At 49.3% G+C, this 19,379-nt stretch overlaps 1 protein-coding gene across 1 annotated transcript in view; it reads right to left on the bottom strand.

The window, feature by feature from the left end:
- The window catches only part of FRMD4A (FERM domain containing 4A), a 208,442-nt gene that overhangs the window by 26,328 nt on the left and 162,735 nt on the right, over positions 1–19,379 (bottom strand). The window contains 3 exon segments of the mRNA XM_050897605.1: positions 1,212–1,353; positions 8,068–8,206; positions 12,344–12,420. Of these exon segments, the coding sequence (XP_050753562.1) occupies positions 1,212–1,353; positions 8,068–8,206; positions 12,344–12,420 (358 nt within the window).

The raw sequence follows: 19,379 nt of genomic DNA, 5'->3' as shown, positions 1-19,379 counted from the left end.
TTGCATCGGAAGGACCTAAGGAGCAGAAAGGCATCTCTGTTTGCAGGCAAGGCAAGGAATTGCACAGCAGGCTGCTCTGGAGCTCTGTAAGCATTGCACATTTAACCCCTTGCTGGACATTTTCCATGCAGGAAAGTGTGGCTTTTAAGACACATGAAGGATGCAGTGATGCAAAGCTGATCTACTACACCAGTGTGGTTTCAATTTCAAAGCATTTGTGTTCTTAGATGGACTTTTCCCTTGTCAAGCATGGGAAGGTTATTCTCTGATGTTAACACATCTCAACACAATCAGTTTTGATAACCTGATGTGATGCTTAACAGAGGGCATTTAAGTGACTGGAACTGTTAATTATAGTGATACCAGCAACTTTGTCCTCCTGAAGAGCTTCTCACCTGAGCAGCTTCAAGCTCTTTGCAAACTATCAATTCTTGCTTTGCTCCTGGAGTGACGTTTAGCACTGTTTTACACACAGCTTGCCCCGTTCAGACTGACAGAAGATTTGCAAAGAAATACAGAGAAGTTCCTGACTCCTCTTTCTTGGTCCTTCTCTTCTGATGCTCTAGCTCTCCTCTCTATCAACTTCTCTTGGGTTTCTTTCACAGATTATGTCTTCCTCATAACAGGAAGGTGCTCTAAGCCACAAAAAGAAACCTCTAGGTCCCCACACTAGTATGGTGGAGAGTGCTAGGGAATAGCTCTTTTGAGCCTGGGACACCAGGCAAATTCCAGCAACAGAGAGGCAAGGCAGATGTGCACTCTGTGAAGAAGCCACCCTGCCTCAACACTGCTGAGGGACATCACCAGTTCCCAGCCTCAGTTTCCCTAGTGAGCTGCACTGGCTGACTGCTTCCTCACTGCTGGTTGGGGGCTCCTTCACAAACGCATCTGCCTAGAGATAAGCTGGGTGCCAAGGGGTGATTATGGTAGAAACTGTGAAGAGAGACCAGGTCTCAGCTGGAAAGTGAGAGGTTGGAGATGACATCCTGGGGCCACAGAGGAAACAAGCAGCGGTAATGAGAAAGGGGGAAGCTGCTGCCTGCGCTGGTTGTGGGGCAACATGCTGAGAGACGGACCGACACCTGGACAGACAGAAAGGCTAAAGGGAAGTGACTTTCATTTCTGCAGTGCAGCTTCTGGCTGCTCCCCATTATACCATGGCCACAGCCCTTCCCACCATATTCTCTCCGGTTACAGGATAAAGGACCTACCTGATGACAGAAGACTCCCGCTGCTGCCGCTGATAATTTTGCCTTTACTACCCATGTTGGCCAGCTTTGAGGTCTTGAGCGTTCCAGTTTCGGTCAGGTCAATCGCAATCTCACTCAGGCTTCTTGCAGCATGAATCTTGGACTGGACATGGACACAGGAGTTAGAAATTATCTAGCACTTCTTTAAAGCTCACAGAAGGAAAAAGTCCTTTTGCTGTGGCAGGAAACAGGCCTCCACAGCAAACTTGGATTATTTTACAAGAATAGAAGCAATCTGGCACGGTATTCACTGCTGCACTTTTTACATTCTTAAGTGGGTGCAATTCTGGCATCGCTTCCTGTTGTTTATTATTTTCTCTGCTTTGCCATGGACATTTTTCCCTCTTAAACAAACTATGTATGGAGTCACTGAGTTACCACATACAATAAGAAACCTTCAGAAATGCCAACAGAATAAACTGCAAAGCCCAAAGGCTAAAGACCATCTCTAGCATCTAAAGGAAGCCAGGAGGGGTCTTTCCAAATCTGCAATGAGCTTTGGACCAAGACACAGTGAGGACATGGCTTAAATGGGCTGTCATGAGAAACTGGAAGAAAATACTGGCAGCAAAACATGTTCAGGTTATGGTCCAGACTAACAAGCTGCGTGCAATGCCCCTACTGTGAGGGACCTCTTCAGAGCATTAACATCTCTCCAGTAAGAAAAAACAGCCAGCCCCAGCTCAGTAACTGGCCACACTAGGACAAATGTCAACAATCTAGGCACCTCCAGGGGAAAGTAAACGTGCATACTGCATAAACCTATCTTAGGAGGGAATAAGCTGACTTCCTATGATGTCATCCTTTCTCCATTGGTGATGAAAGGATTTGAGACAACAAGATGCCCACCAGAAAGGTCAGGTGAGATAACACCAGAACTTTCTCTTTGCTGAGCAGTCAGCTCAGATGTGGTTATGCCCACAGAGCCAACAAAGGCAGATGATGTTCAGGGCAAGGGGGTTAGTGGCACTGAGCAATGAAATGAGCACGGCAGCTGCTTGCAGGGTTGGGCTCACTCAGTCCTAGTGGCTGCCTTGCCTCTGCAATACAAATCCCACTGTTAGTAGCTCACCATCTATCTCCAGTCCATTCCCTGACAGCCTCTAGCAGGTGCTTAACATGAACAAGAGGATCAAGAACATTGATCAAAGTTGCTGGGGATGGTCCTTCAGTTATATCCCTAGCACTATTGGGAAGAAGAACCCTACATATGAGGGTGTCTTGGGTGGCCACAAGAATTTTTCAGTCCTTTTTCTGGCCAGTACAGCCTTAGGATCACCTTAAAATAGCAACTGCCACATCAGAACAACCCTCTCTAGTCCTCTATCTCATTTCTGACTGGGGTCATCTCCAAGCACTTCAGAAAAAAATATAAAGAAACTTTTCATTAAGCCATTGTGGAATAATCTGTCCACATGGAAAATTTCCTCCTGCCTCTTCTGAACTAATGCTTATGCTCTGAGCTCTATTTTATGTATTGGTTGTTGAATTCACTTCAGGTAACAAGCCATGCTAACAAGGAGAGAACTGACAACCAGGAAGAAGCTCGCTGTCTGTAACGTGGCACACAAACATGACTGCTATTTCATCTCCAACCTGGAAATCAGCTTCTTGCTCGCTGACCCTCATGTGAGCTCCGCAGTCATGGACAGAGGGAGCTTGGAGCTCAGCCCATTGCCCAAATCTCGCAAGCCCTGTGCTGCTGAGCTTCAATTAGCCTGGACTCACAGGGCCACTGACCTGCAATTTTGATTTCCCAGAACCCAGAAAGCTGTTGGCACATTGTGCCGAGGCTCTCCAGCTGCACGAAGACTTTTGTTCAAGAAGGTGGTAAAGCTCCAGTTCAGGATCACCTGAGCATTCACCTCTGCACCTTCTCAAGGCCAGAAGAGACTCTCAGCCCCAGTCATACAGTTCAGGCAACAGGCACATCATTACAGTCCTAACAAATCAGAGGCTGATTGACATCCACATACCAGGGTGTGATCTGTTCCCACTGGAACTAACACGAGATTGGACTACAAGGAACGCTTGCCGTGATGGGATTTTCACTGTTATTTCACATCCTCAGGAAGCAGAAATCATTTTAACAAGAACTAAGGCTGAATTGATGGCTGAATGCTCACCACACTGAGCTTCACTCTTAGCTCTGTTACTGATTTGCTGTGGGGCTTTGGGTAAGACACTTAAGGTTAAGTTCTTAGCGATCCCCTGCCTCTGTTTGCACATCAGTGAAATAACAAGTGAAGTAAAATGTCTCCCTGTTGCACACTGTATTTTTAAGATTAATTTAAGACTGCAAATGAAGACAGCACTGGGAGAGCCGTATAGTGAAAACACCCTCAGAAGTATTATCATAATTCAATATTCTTGGGTATTTATAGGCTCCATCATTACCATTCAGAGGTACCCAAATGCCTCACAAGCTTATTTCCACAACAACCCCAAGAACAGGGCGTGTGCACTCACTCATTTGAGCGCAGAGGCTGAACTACCTGCCAAGATGTCAGAGCAGATCAGGCAACCAGTACTGACCCTCTTAAACTAATGCTACAAGCAGTTAGACACTTCTCATTTCCAGCAGCTCCTCCCCAAAATCAGCCCCAGAAGGACAGCACTCTTTTAGCTTCTTGGATCTGACTGGATCTGACGTTTCTGGTCAGAAACAAGGTCTGTGAAACATGTTCTCCAAAGAGCTCTGGAAGGTTAGTTCTAGGTGAAGAGGAAAGTCACTGCTTTTATCTAACGACATTTCCTGCTGCTGAAGTCTTGACAAGGAGCCTGAGCATGAACTGCTGTCTGGCCGCAATGCCAGATCTTTGGAGGTAACAAGTCTTCAGACTGCTGCTGTCCTGGTGATATATCCCCTGCTGGTGTATATATGCTGTATGACCCTACATATATGTAGGGTTATGTATACCTTGTATAACCCCAGGAACAGCCATACTGCTCAAACCCAGTATCTGCCTAACCCAACATATTGAGTCCTTGCGGCGGATGTCTAGGAAAGCTACAAACCCCAAGTCTGCACAGACAGATCCTGCCCTCCTGCTCTGCGAGGCAGTGGTTTTCCTGTATTTGTAGGATAGTTACAGTGAAAAGCCCTGTAGTTTATTTCCACTCATATTCAGACTGGAAATCAGGCCACACTCTGGCCCTACCTGTTTGACTAGACAACAACTAAAATGCTGAGCGAAGGCAATGCAGCTGGATGCTGTTGTGGTCCTGGCCAGCATGCCAAGCCAGCAGTGGCTGGAAGCGTGCCCTACATAGGGCAAATGAAAAAATGATATAAGACCAAAGCCTGGCATCCCTGGAGCCAGGAGAGAGGAAAAACAAACCAGAAGAGAGTAGACAGGGGATCAGCAGGGCAGAGTGAGCTTCTTCCACAGAGGGTACAATCCAAACCTGCTGAAGCCATAGGAGAAGGTTTTAGATCCGATCGCAGTTGTGCTAATGGTGCCCTGCACTAAACAGTGGGGATGAGGCATCTCCTGAAAGGAATGGGGTTAATTTTCCATGCTGCTCAATCCCTGCTGCCTCTGCTCCCTACAGCAATGCCAATCAGCGTCGGGTGGTCTTGTGCTTTGGACAGCCACTCATCAGCGGCAGGAATCAGACCAACAGCTCATTTCATACAGGCCACTGAGCAGCAGCCAGCGCAAGGCCTGGGCTAGACTCTGTACTGACAGCACAATAGTGGAAAGCTAGATTACATGCCATTAGCGCTCCCTCAGGCCCTGCAGTCCCTCCAGGCTCAAAAATTTTAAAGCACTTAGCGCAGACCTGCCAAGTCTCATTTACATGGAGGGAGACTGGCTCATTCATGAGTCATTTCAAAGCATGCGGCCAAAGTGATCCCCAGTGTTGTTCTGACAGGGTCAGAGGGTGAAGAAAAATCCATCAGTGAAATGCAAGAGTGGATGGACACTAGGGATGAATTTATCCCTCTTGCTTGCAGTGATGAGGCTTTGCTGCAGGTGATTTTTTGAAACCCTTGGCCTATTTTCTACTGGTTCATTCAGCCAAAAAGCCTTGCGCTTGGAGGAACATGCTGTTGGAAATTCCCACAAAATGGGACTCCTCAAGGCTTCTAGGCCAAACGTTTGATTGACTCAGTGCAGTCAACAGAGCAAAGACATGCCTTGAAGTCCTGCTGCATCTGTCTCCTGAAAAAAAAGGGAAGCTGACAGGAGTTCTGCACGCTGACATGTTCACTCGGAAAGCTGGGGATCTTTTCAGTCTCCACGTTACGCTTCAATTGCAGGGAGAGAGAGACAGATCAGCGGGGAGCGCGATGCTGGGAACTCGGCGAGCTGGCAGGAGTCCAACGCGGAGTGAGGCTGCAAAGAAGGCTGGGTCCTCACTTCCTTGCAAAAGGGTCAAAATCCAGGCAAAGCTGATTTTATTTCTTTTTAAAATCATGTGAAAGGGGTTCTCCAGTGGAGCCGTGCAGAAGGTCCAGATCCAACTGGTGCCCAGTTATGTGAGGAGCACAGAGTTCAAGCTTGCTTTATCACTATGTCATATCTCCTGCTATCTAATCTACATCACTGGAGTCAAGGCTCAGCTGCAGTGAGCTCCAGCAGGCTTTTTCTTCTAAGTTTGTTTTTATTTTTCTTTCTTTTGTCAAAACGATATGAAATGCCAAGATTGGACATGAAAGGAAGGAATATCTAAGTTTTGCTTTGAAGTTGGGGACTCAACTGAAGTGGGGGCTGAGATTTAAGGGGATACAAACCCATGTGACCTGAAACTCAAATAAATGTTTGTCTAAGCCCTTGAGAGCTGAAATGAAGACATTTCACATAGCCCCACTCTGGAATATATTTTACCGGTTTTCAGAAGTGAAGCGCACATGAATACAGTGTCCTGAAGTGACCAGCAGGATGAACTGAACAGATCAATTAAAATTGATGGATCTATCAGTCTTGACAGTGCCACGTCAAAGACGAGGACAACAGACTAAAATACCAGCTCCCTTAAGAGAAAGGGACAAAAATATTTGTATGCCTTAACTTCAAAGCCTCAGCATGACCACTGGGATTACTGTGACAAAGCACACTGACATGGTCATAGACGTGACAGGTTGACAAACGAGGACTGGTGGGGTGGTGCTGTCTGTAGGAGTGTGAGAGAGGGGAGATCAGATTGAAACACAATCTGCCAACAACAAAAGAAGTCACTGAAGGGAAGTCTTGGGCATTTAAGAGACCCAGTTTCTTACCAAAGAAATGGGAGGAGGAGGAGGGAATCTCCTTTTGTTTGTTGGTTGCTTGTGACCTAAATACCTTGCAGCTAGATCAGCAAATCCATCTGGCTAAAAGTAAAAAAAATAAACTTCTGTTTGTTTGCTGAGTTGCTTTTGTTGAGAGCAAAACAGAGGGGGCTATGCATTGCCCTGGTGGTGCTGAGCAGAAGAGGGGGACAGGAAAGCGTTACCTGGTAGCGAGTGAGCATGCAGTTTTGTCCATATTCACAGTTGGCACTTAGGCAGGGGTGGGAAGTTAGCTACACCTCTAAATCCAATACAGTTTACAGCAACTAAGATGAATCGTGTTTTTTTGCATTAGATGGGACACGGCCAAAGTGAGTGTAACCATGTGTTCTGTCCAAGGCATCTGAAAGTCCTACCCACTCTACAATAAAGTCACAGAGATCATGATGGGAAAAACAATGCCAGAAAGGTTTAGAGTGAGCTGGACTAATAGCACACTGATGGCCCTTCACATAATTTCAGCAAGCCAATTCAATTCATTTAACCGGCAGAAAAATAATGCAGCAAAGAAAAACAGGAAAAATAAATAGTTTTCTGCCAGTTTAGTGGGCTGAACTGGCTCATGAAGGGACCCGATAGGGCCAGGGCCTGTGCAAGGGAGGGAGCAGCCCCTGCCTGAAAATGCGGGCAGTGCTTTCAGCAATAGCAAGATGTTAAGATTGTTTCAGCCATTTGGAGGAGTATCACCCTGCACATTCCTGCCATCTCACCAGAGATGGGGGGCAATGCAGGCAGCTGTATAAGAAGGTACCCACTCAATACAGACTCTATCATCTTCTCTGTAAAGTTTTACATGAGCGTGCTCATATGGAGAGGGGCGTCTACATGAGAAGTCTCTCTTCTGTCTCAAAGTGATCTCAAAGTGATCAAAGCAATCTCCTGCTGCTCTGGGTATGCCTAAAATTACTGTTGATGAAAGGAATTAGAGGGAGAACACACACTCCTCTGGTTTCAAGGTGGTTTCTTTTGTGTATTGAGCAGCCCTTTGTGCAGCACCAGATCAAGACAGTTCCTTCTAAGGCCAGGCTGTCAGCATCCTGCCCGCCTCCTTCTGTTGTGAGATTCTGTGTGGAGAGAGAAATAATATCCCTACCCCTCATTTCTAGGAAAATGCGATAGTAAAAAGCAAGGGACAGCAAGAAGGATTCAGAAACAGGTGTAGAGCGTGAAGCTACTTTGAACTCAGTTACTGGAAGCTGCCCTAACTTTATGACAGAGTTCAAGAACCAGAAGACATGTGGAAACCATCCAGACAGGGACACAACTCTATCTGCTTGCAAACTTTGGCTCCTCCAATTTGGCCACAGTTCAGTACAACCTTTCCCTCAATCCTCACTCCCATAGACATGAATTTGATACAAATTCCCTCAGTCTGGCCAAAGCCAGCAGATATTTTGAGTCAATTTGCCTTTTTTTGATCTCAGGTGGAAAGGGAGGGCAGGAAAGGAGCCACCATCTGGACTTGACCTTGCTGGGACTGTGGGGAGCGAGAAGGACTCACCCACCGCAACACGCACTTCCCACCTCCAACATGCTTACCTTGCTTTGCTTTCTGTCCAGGTAGAACTGATGTTGACTAATGGCCATAGCCCAGATAGACTTTATTAGTGCTGGACAGGCGTACCACGTATGCACAGCGATGCCACTATGCCCAAAAGTCCTCCTGGTCACAGATGCCCTGGAGAGGAGAAAAGAATGAACTGGGGTTACACCAAAGCTTCCTCGGATTGTTTTCTGTGGCAGAACCTATCACAGACCTCATAGCAAAAGCTGCCGTATTTACTGCGCACACCCTTGTGCTAATGGGAGAAAATGCTTAGAGAACAGCAATAGCTAATCAAGCCAGGAGAGCAATTACTTTACATAACTCCTCAAGTTAGCAAGCTCGAGAGGACTAACAGTAAAGATCATCCAGTTTGTCCAGTCCAGACTGTATTCCTGGGTTTGGCTGAGGTGATGCTGACCTGCTACGTGTCCCAGGGGAGTCACCAATGCCAAAGCATGTGTGAATCCTCTGTGTCTCATCACATGCTGAGACACCTGAGGCCAAGTCCTCACACCCTCCACTACCTCTGGCTTTTGACGGTGGCTCTCAAATATTAGGACCCAGGTGACAACTAAAGATCCACAGGATCAATGGCTGCTTTAGGGAATGTGGGGGAAACTCTTCAGGTACCTTGATTTCCCCACTTGTAAACAGGACTTGCCACGCGGTACGAGAAAGGGGAGTTGTGAGGCTCAGAGAGGGCTGCCTAGTGCCCTGGAGAGAATGTTACTCAGAGATTAGCTGAGTGAATATAAAACCAGGAAAAATAAGAGCTAAACGTTTCCTCTCTGGGACTCCCAATTGTCCTCAAATATTAGCAAAAAACACAGGTTAGGTTTCCCCATGCTTTCACAGCTGTACAAAACTGCTTGATTATTCCTCCCCACCTCTCAACTCTCCACCAGCAGAGCCCCTGACACCGGCACACCAGCACACCCAGGCTCGCAGCATCCTGGTCTGCACAACTCCTCCCACTGCAGGGATGTAGCACTGGCTGGAGTAAACCAAGCCACTGATCTGCAGAGCCCCAAATAAATGAGGTCCTCCTCTCTAGTCTGTTAAGAGCCTTGTGGTGGAGTACGGTTATGAAATGAATGTCAGCACGGGTACAGAGGCTAGCTCAGAAACGTGACACTTTTGTTATAGCCTTTCGGGTAGGGATGTGGATGGTGAAAAGGGGCCAGTGCAAGAGACAGCCTGGGGAGCAGGGCGTGCTATGGAGGGGCTGCCACAGTCCATAGCCGGCAGGCACTCTGTGCGATGCAGATGTGGAGGTGACACTGCAAGACAGCCCAGGAGCTCTACTGTGCAGTGCAAGGGACGGTCGACTCTTCTACCAGCACTCAGAAGTCCTCAAGCCTGCTAAGGCAGTGGTTCCCCTCCTGCACCTGCACTGGCTACCTCTCCTCTGGTGCCTGTGGGCTACTGCCTTGTCCAAAATTGGAGGTGAATGTGGGGAGGGGAGGCACATGGCCAAAGAAAGCTGTGATAGAGCCAAGAATGAAAGAAAAGCAAAACTCTGCAGCAAAATGGGAACTGCTGGCCAGGTTCAGCCTGGGAGAGGGCTGACAGCTCTTGTGTCAGGGCCTTTTTAGTGCTGCAAAACGTGTTAAAGTCAAATCGTGAAGCTACAAATTGCAGTGAAACTTCTCTGAGAACAGCCGCGGCCAGTGCAAACAAGGTCTGAGACAACTGGGATCTCATGTTTCCGTGTTACCCTGCGCTGAGTCCTTTCCATGCGACTGGAGCAAAAGACCTTGTCCCGTTATGAGTATTGTTCTTGTGAGAAAACTCTCCACAGATGCAACAGGAGAGCGGCTGATGGTCCTAATGAGGATGGGTGCTGGGCTGCCTCATCCCTGTCACTGGACAGGGAACGAAGGCTGTGCTGGGAGGTACACTTGAAGTTGAGGCTGGAGAGGGGATCCAACTCTGGATGCTTTATGTTGATTTAAGGGACACAAACCACTGCAGCACATTGGCATATAAGGCTGTAAGGCATTAAGGCACTCAAACATGCCTTAATTCTGGTGTCATCCTATTCAGTTCAAATGCAGTTACTTGTTTTGAAGTCTCAGAAACATACTCTGCAAGCCATTCATCTTCTCATCTTAAAAGCAGTGATTTCCAATTTTTTTGGGGGGGGATCTGTACATGTTTCCCATCAAAACTGCAGACCCTGTTAGAAAGTCTGCAGACTTAGCTGGTCAGAACCATGGACTTGCTTTTCACAGCTGTCTTTTGGGGACCTGCGAGAGATGGCCCATAGGTGTGTTTTCCATGACTTGCCTCCGTGCATGCCACATGCGCTATGGAATTAACCGTGTTGATACCCCCTAAAATGTATCATTTCCCTCCTTTATGGGATAAGTAACTACAATGAAGAGAGGTTAAATGGCTTGTTTGGGACAGGAAGCCACAGGCAGAGGCAGGGCTTAAAAACATACATCGTGCTGCCCAGCCCTGGCCACAACCACGGAGCCGTGCTTGCTCTCCTGCGAGTGTGGCTTCGCTGACTCAGGCTCTGGTTTGGCTAAAAGGAGAGGAATGCGGAGACAGCATTGTGTCGGCTACTCCTCTGCCTCCACACGCCGAACAACTCCTCGCAGGAGTCCATTCCACTTGGCCGGGAGACTACAACCCGAGCTGTGTTCCCACCACGCCACTGCAACGTGCCTTGCTGCTTTACAGCCAGCGTACCATTTTGACCTGGACAGTGGTACTCTCTGGATATGAAAATCAACCAACCGAATTCCCTTGTAGTACCAGGCTGACAACCTGGGACAGGGTACTGTCCTCCTGGTGTTGATTCACAGAAACAGCGCAATGGAATAAAAAACGGAAGCTCTTCTGTGTCAGTAATTCCTATCAACTAAATACAAACGAGAGAGGTTCCTCTGTTTGGTCACATTTTACGCATGACACTGAGTCGCAAATATCATCATGATTTTAACGTCCCAGAGCTATTTGCTTTCTTTTCCTTGCAATTGTTGCTTCCAGGAAACGGCCAGCCTGGGCGTCTAGGGGCTTTTCGCTGCTGGTTGCTTGCAGCACGCGTTTCTGACGCCTCGCCCGCTGCCGAAGGCTCACTGAGGGAAGGAGTACACCACCCCCAGCTCCCACTGCTGGAAGATCTCCCAGCGTACTCTCAACTTTGGGGATTTGCTCTGCTAGATTTCATGCGACTATTTACATGCTTAATATTAAGCAGATGCTTCAAGGCTCTGCTGACCTGGAGCTGCACAATGGTACGAGCTGCCCTACTCAGTTTTTGCTTTAACAGAACGCACCTATGGAGACAGGCACTGTTGTAATGGTGTGACCGTGTTTGTATCAAGGCAAATAGGTACAGAAACTGCATGCAAAATTCCTCTAATAAAAGTACATATATTAGACACAGATAGGCACGGGAAACAGGTGAAACAGGATCACAGCTGAGCGATCAGCAAAACACGCTACTACCAGCAGCACATCAAATCAGTCTGGGAAGAGAGCTGGTTTCCATCAGTTGTATTCATACTTACCTTGGAAGTGGGACATTACTTTTAGTGAGAACAACTTACAGAGCAATATACACACCGGTCACTGTCTGCAGTAACCATCCACTAATGCAAACGAGCAAGGGGTGCCGAATGCACTGATTAGATGCAGCGCAGTGACTTGCACTCACTCTCTCCCACGTTAGGTTTCTGAAGTAAGAAAAAAAAGACTCCTGTGCCAAAAAGACTGATGGGCTTTCATCCAGACTGCCGGTAAACCTTTGGTACCGTGCCATTCCTTTCCGTTGCAGTACTGAATATTTATTTACAAGGAAGCATGCGAGTACAAAATCTGGCGCCCATCTCCAGGCTCCAAGCGCAACGCGGGGACAAGGCAACCCCCCTTTCAAGCACAGGGGTTGCCGGCACCGCAGCTGGGGCACAGGAGCTGCGCAGCCCCGGGGGTCAGAAGGTGCCAAAACAGAGGAAAGGAAAAAAAAAAAAATACCGCTAGGAGCAGAGGGGAAACACATCCTCAAAAACACCCACCCGAACCCAAAATCTCCCGCTGGAAGGGAGCAGCAGCCCCCGGCTTCATACCCGCTGCCCCTTGCTTACGGGTTGCCCTGCTACCAAGCGCAGCAAACCCCACACAGCGGCGGGAGGAGCACGGCTCGCCACGACCCGGCTCGGTACGGCTCGGCATGGCTCGGCTCGGCATTGCAAAGCCCGGCTCGGCATTGCAAAGCCCGGCTCGGCATGGCTCGTCTCGTCTCGTCTCGTCGCTCACCTGCGCGGGTCGTGCACCTCCACCGAGAACTTCTTCTCGCGGAAATAGAGGTTCTCCAGCTGCCTCCATTGGAAGATCTGCGGGGAGAAGAAGGGGGTGAGGCGCCTCCGCGCAAACCCTCGCCCAGCCCTGCCCGCCGCGCCGCTTCCTCCCGGCGCTGCGGCGGGGCTGCCCCGCTCCGCTCCGCTCCGCCCCGGCTCGGCCCCGCGTCCCGCCCGCGCCCCCCGCCCAGGAGCCGCGGGGCAGCCCCGGGGGCGGGCGGCTCCCTCCCGCCCGGCCCCGCTGCCTGCGGCGGGCTCGGTGCCGGGGGGAGGCGGGGATGGGCCCCGGTTTCACTTTGCAGGGCGAAGTACGGTTTAAACACATGCAAGGCACGGGAAAACCGGGATTCGGCTAGTTTTTCCTTCGAGGGCCGGCAGCGGGTGTGTATTGGCCTCTGGCACGGCAGCCTTTCCCTCAGGCAAGGTGTGCAGCGCAGACCTCAGAGGGGCAAAGGTGGCCTGGCTGGGTCGGTGAGACCCCCGTGGGGGTGACTTGCACCGCTCCACTGAAGTGTGATTACCCAGCTCTGCTTTTAGCCCTGCAATCAACATAAAACTCGCACGAGCATAAGCCGAGCGGAGTCGGTTTATCTATCCCAGGTGCTGGCAGACTCGTGTTGGCGATGCCCAAGGCTCCAGCGTGCTCCCGGCGGTGCAAGACGCAGCAATGAGCAAGTCATATTCCTGCCTCTGTTTTACAGGCTGCCCTGTCGGGGCATCTCAAAGCAGCACGCAGGCAAAGCCAACGCTATCACCGAGGGGGGAAACTGAGGCATGAAGCAGTCATGGGAGTAAAATGCAGGTCTCCCAGGTGCTGGCTGCGTGCCCTCGCCCCTGAGTCAGCATGGGCCAGCCCTGGGGGGTCTCTGCCTGCTCGCTGAGTGTACGTGCTCCTGCGATGCACTCACATGGTCCCCGTACCCCACACCTCTGCCATGAAATAACCCTCATCTCCCAGGCAGGAGGGAGGACTGACCACAGAAGCAGCACGAAGGACGCGGTGACTCCAACACACCGTGTCAGCTCTGCAAACTACTGCGCTGTCACCGCCGCGGACAGGTCCACCACCGCCTCCTTTTTACAAATGAGTAAGGCAAAATCCAAACCCTGGCTTCCAGGCTGCTAATCCACAGGGAGGAGGCAGCCTCCACCCCCTGGGCATCTCACACTTTGGCTTCTCCGCGCTGCCCATAGCAAGCACCAGAGCTTGGGGAGCGTAACCTCGCTGCTGGGGAGCAGCGCCAGCAGAGCTTTCCCTGATTTATACTCCTTCTCCCACTACAAGCAGCTTCTGTGGAGTTCCTGTCCTACCCCCAAGGAAGGAGCTGGCTCCTGCCACGCCGAGATAAGCCGCTTGCCAGTGTCAGCGCTCTGGAGATAAGTAAACAGGAGGCGTAATTTGATTTGCACTGATTAAGCTGCTGGTGGAGGTGAAATCTAGAAAATAAAACAAGCCACAGCGAGCACCCAAAATTTTCTCCTCGCTAATATTTCAGGGGCAGCAAAATTGAAAATATTTGTGTTTGTAAAAGTTTCCAACCAAGAGTTGCTTTTTTTTTGGGGGGGGGGGGGGCCTTTTTGGTTGGTTCTTTTTTTCTTTCTATAACGGGGTGTTTGAAAGGAAAGATGGGGTAAGGAGGGCACTGAGCTGCCCTGTACGCTGGGGCTGTCCGCGTCGCAGGAGGGTAGGGGAGGAAGGGGGCCAGGAGGGATGGGAAGCTTGAAGGGCTCGGTTACACTGTCCTTAGAGGATTATTTTATTCCTCCACTGGAAAAATTAATCGCTACATAAAAGTTGTAATCACCAAATGAAGCGCAGAAATACCCACTATTTTACCCACTGAGGGAGGACAGACATGGGGTGAAAGGGTTAAGCCGGGAGCTGAGGTCTGAACGTGAAATCTGTGTCCCCTGCAAGCGCCCAGCTTCAAAGGCACGAAAAGGAAGTTTGGGGCCTAAACTCCCACTGACAACAACCGGGGTCAAGCCTGAGACTGCCATGTGGGCTGCCGAAAACATCCCTCCGTGCTTCCAGATGCCCATCCGCAATGCGGGGAGGATAACGCGGCCGTGCCGCACAGCATGTGCGCAGGACGTGTTTGGGAGGCGCGCAGACATGTGGAACACATAGGAGTCTAAAAAACCAGCAGATCACACCCTTCAGAAAATATCCCTCTGTCCCCGGGTCCCCTGTTGTCATTTATGACTAAACTTCGGCGTGGTGCAGAAGGAATTTGAAACCCTTTTGCGAGCTGCTGGCAGCTGCTCTCCTCGGACGCTTTCCTCCCCATCCTCCTCCCTCGGGCTCTGCCGGACTGTCCCCTGCACGCCAATCCTTTCCTATTTTACCCTCTCTGCTACCAAACCCCACAGTGCTCAGTTCGTTAACTGCAGCTCCATTTCCCTTCGATGATTAACTCCAACTGTCCAAACACACAGGGCTCTGGGGGAGCTGTTCAGACGCCCAAATGTAGGCGTGAAGTGCCATTTTCCATGCCCCGGGGTACCCTGCCTGGCCCCCGGCTGCTTCGCCAGGAGGGAAGGAGTGAGCCTGCCGTAGGTCCAGTGCCGTATCTGCCAGCCCCACGCAGATGTCTTGGATCCCCAGTAGTGCCTAAAACGGAATTAGACACCTACGTTTTGGGCACCAGAGCAGCTCCCCAGATCGCTGCATTTTTACATTTAGTTTCTTTGTTTTTCTTGGCAGGGTGTGGAAGGAGGCAAATCCAGACTCTTGGGAGGGAGGGGGTGAAAGTGACCCACAACTTTAGTTTGTGTCTTTTTTTCCATAGCCCTGCTCTCCAGAACATACACGTGCGTTTTACCATTGCTGTAACTTTGCTCTTTGCTTTGTACCCTTTGCTCCCCAAATATTATTCTACAGTCTCCCACTCCTTTTTGCCCACATTGATCTGAGAGGTCTCATCCAATCTGCAAAAATGTGAATACCCACAAGAAAGTATCTGCTTTCCTGTTAGCTGATCACAACCCCTCAGGAGAAACAAAGCCTAAGGTCTCTCTTCAGCCAGACCTCCTAATGTAAGCAAGCTGTTCCCTTCACCAGTTGCCTGGCTTATGTACGGTTTCAAATCAATGTTGTTAATTCAGTGACAGATGCACAAGGTGCCATTAGTGGGTCTTCTTAAATGGAAGCATAATTTTTACCCATCAAGATCCTTTTACCACGCTGGTGCTTGCAACCTTCACTGGGGAATACGAGCCACAGCAGGGAGCTCATCGTAATTTCAACAGTCTTGTGGAAATGCAGTGACAACAGATGCGTGCTGGTTTTGGGGCCAGTTTGAATCAAAGCATCCATGTTCATGGCATGTTTGCCTCTTCCTGCACCGAGGCTGGGGCTGGTTTTGGGTTATTTGGCTTATGATTGTCTTTGGTTAATTTGCAGGGCCTAATCCAGTGCCTGCCCTTGTGGGTGGGACAATTTGTATTGGTTTTACTGGAGTTGTATTAGGGGCGTAGTGACTTTTGCCAGACAAAAGGTACCTCACAGCAGGGACTGGGACAGCATCTCCCCAAACACACTGGAAATGAGGCTTAGGAGAAAGTCACTCGGTAACACAAGCTGAGAGCACAGTTCCCCTGCCCTTTAGTAGCTGCCTTCACTCGGAGCCCGCAGACAAGGGGACAATTAGTGGTGCTTGCGGTGGGGTGAGTTTCTGTGATGTGGTGGTTTGCCCGCTGGGTTCTCTTCTGAGGTCAGCAGCCCATTTTGGATCATACAGCACTGGGCAGCTTTCAGATGGGAACAATTTTTGTTAGTGGCCATCATTACAGGCTGCACATGAGATCATTTAATCTTCAATAGATACTTAAGGAAGTCTCCCTGAGACTGGCTTTTGAGCACAGCTGCACACTCACGCACGCACATAAAAGGGAAAGGGGCTGCTAAGAGAGGAGAAAAGAATTACCCTTGTTCCCTCCTCCTCTGGGGGGACTGTCCCCACCATGGGCTCTGTTTCATCGTGCGAATAAAACTGGAACCAACACTATCACTTGAATTTGCAAGACTGCTTATCAACCCACAAACATTCAAGGGAATAATTGTTCCCTGTCGGACCATGTGTACTGTTTAAAATGCATTGGGGTGGGTGGGGAGGCTATGGTGGGGAAGCCAGTGCCAGAAATCTTTTCTGCAAAGCTGGCAGCCTAGAAGACGAGCCAGGGGAGAGATCCGAGTGCTGCACGGTGCACTGCGGAGAATTCAGGTGCAAGCTACAGGAATTTTCTCACTGGAAACCCTTTCCAAGAAGCAGGCAAGCTTGCCAGGCACCAGATGTTTGTGACTAGTTACAAAGAGCTGCAGTCAAAGCCCTTCAGACGCAAGCTTCTTTTGTGAGCACACTTGTGGTTTGCTGGCTGCTCCCTAATTAAGCTGAGCCTGGAGGAGAGGAGGCCCAGGGATCTGCATCCGTTTCAGCCATGTGAGTCTGAAGAAGGTTTTTACCATTTTTATTGACCATGGGGCCAGTACGTGGAGTTTGCACACAGCAGGAGGTAGGGTCAGCGTGAGAGCATTTGAAAAATGCCAGAGGCTCCTGATAAAGAAGGGAAGGTGTTTTGTGAATCATGGGGGGCTGTTTCTGGCTTGGTCACTCATGTCCTGGGTGACCTGGACTTTGCTGAGGTGTGGGGAGCTGCGTTAATCTATGCTAGGCGCTGGGCCATGCTCTGTCCCTTTGTGCTTGGGAAGCCTTGCCCGAGTATCCAGTGGAGGGGCCATGCCATACATGTGGGAACCCCTGGCAATAATGAGGCTGTTGGTGGCTCCTGCGTCACCCTGCAGCTCAGGGAGAGGACAGAGAGGGTTGCTGAAGGGCAGCACTGGTGATTGGTGCACTGTGCTTTCTGGATTATGGTACCTAGAGAAACATGCCCAAATAGTACCTTTTGGAATAATTCTCAGGCTTCTCTGTCCTGGGACTGGGGTATTGGGTCCCTGATACTGTCTTCTGCCTGCTGTGCCCAGAAGAGCTGGACTTGGCTCTGAACTGGGCAGTGTGGATTGTGGATGGACAACCCTGTGGGGACACAGCATGAACCATTTTGCATTGGGTCTATTAAGAAACAGATATAAATGCCCTGGTATTTGGTGTCTCATTTTCTTTCCCTTTTCTGTGTGTATGTGTTCCCCTGAAGCACCTGAGATGGGGCACAGGCAGAATGGAGTTACTCAGTCATGGACACGCTCTCAGGGGTTTCAGATATCATGCTTGGTGGCTGTTCAGAATCAAAGTGTTTGCAGAAGTCTACAGAGGATCTACCTGCTGTTGTCTGCTCCTTTTGGTGACCTAAAGGGAATTTACAAAGGAGATGGAGACAGACTTTTCTCAGAGGTGCCCAGCGACAGTATAAGAGGCAATGAACACAGGTGGCAGGGTTGCAGCAAGGGAAATTCTGACTAGATATATAACCCCCCCCCAAAAAACAAAACAGTCAGTGGAGGTGGTCAAACAGTAGGGCCGTGAGTAACCGGATCAAACTCTAAGCTGGCCCAACTTTGAGCAGGAGGTTGGGCTAGAGACCTCCAGAGGCCTTTTTGACCTATATTTTTTTTTTATTCTAAGCATCTAATAAATGACCAACTGTAATTGCTGTTGGACTTGCTGACCTATATGGCGTCTCCCAGTCCTTCGAGTCTTGCAGCTTCTTAGATGATTAATGCGTTGTTAAATCATACTATGCAGAAGGAACAATCATCCCTCCAAATGCATGGACTACCACCCAGACTGGATGCTCTGAAAGGCTTCTAGGAAAGGCAGGGAAATAACGTGGCACATTTCTAACAGCCCAAATGCAACCCCTTCCCTCGCCTACGCTGTGGGCAAGAGCCAACCCTGGATGACATCCCGATACTAAAACTGGTACTAAACAATGGAACTAAACAATGACAGTATTTTCACACAGCTTGCATGAGTGCAGCTACAAAGTCCCAAGTCTTTTGTTTTGCAGTTTAAAGACAAAACAAACATAACAAAAAAATTCCTCCTTGGAAATGTAATTCCCTCCGCTGAACAAACCAGCAAGCAAAATTCTAGGGGCTGAGTTATGCAGGAGGTCAGGGTGGAGGTTGTGAGCGGTCCCTTTTTGGCCTTAAACTCTATGGAAATCACAGCTCCAGCAAAGTCAATGGCAGTTTTGTCCCAGTGATTTCAGTGGGGCCATGGTTTCCGGGCTTGGATTTGTGTTCTGCCTCAAGCCAACCCTGCTCCCATCAATCATACCTCTGTCAAACTAGTTAGAGTGAATGAGGAAGGATTTGGTCCAGGCAGAACAGCACCATCTTAGCTCAAACAAATGGGCTCTTGTTTCAGGGGCAGATTTATCAAGAGATTTCTGTGGGCTGTCACCTGTGAATTAGTGTGACCCATTGCTGAGGGTGCCCCCAGGTCATGAGATGGGGATGCTGCTGCACCATAACTTAGCCCTCCATCCTGCCACACTTCCATTCATTCCTGTATTTCTATTAGTTTGGGGTATTTTTTTTTTTTTTCCACTTCCCAAAACAAAAAAATAAAAGGTTTCCTGTGTGATTTGATGTGGGAAACAACCCCACCAATGATCTTCCCAGAGGCTTGCCATCCTCCCTTCCCCCATGGAATGAGAGAGTGGCTTGGCTAAGTGGGACTTTCAGTGGTCTGTCAGCAATCCCAGCTCACTCTCTAATTACTTCTTCCTCTCAGGCTTCAGGACTCTTTTTTTGCCAAACAGACAAACAATTTCTGGTCCAATTTGAGATCCCTTTTGCTGTGTGCTGTTGTCATGGGACCACACCACCCCAACAAACATTTCTGGCTTGACCAAACAGAAATTGCATCTAGATCTATATAATCACTGCTCTGCATTCATTTCCATTATGGAGAGACAATTCCCTATTAAATTTCAAAAAGTGGTTTATTGGCTCAGAGAGACAGCAAAGCATCAGATCACAGAGGGAAGAGCTGCTATTGGGACAAAGCATTATTTGTCTACATAAT

The sequence above is a fragment of the Gymnogyps californianus genome, chromosome 1 (assembly GCF_018139145.2).
Source record: "Gymnogyps californianus isolate 813 chromosome 1, ASM1813914v2, whole genome shotgun sequence".
NCBI lineage: Eukaryota > Metazoa > Chordata > Aves > Accipitriformes > Cathartidae > Gymnogyps > Gymnogyps californianus.
This window is presented reverse-complemented; position numbering and strand designations above follow the sequence as displayed.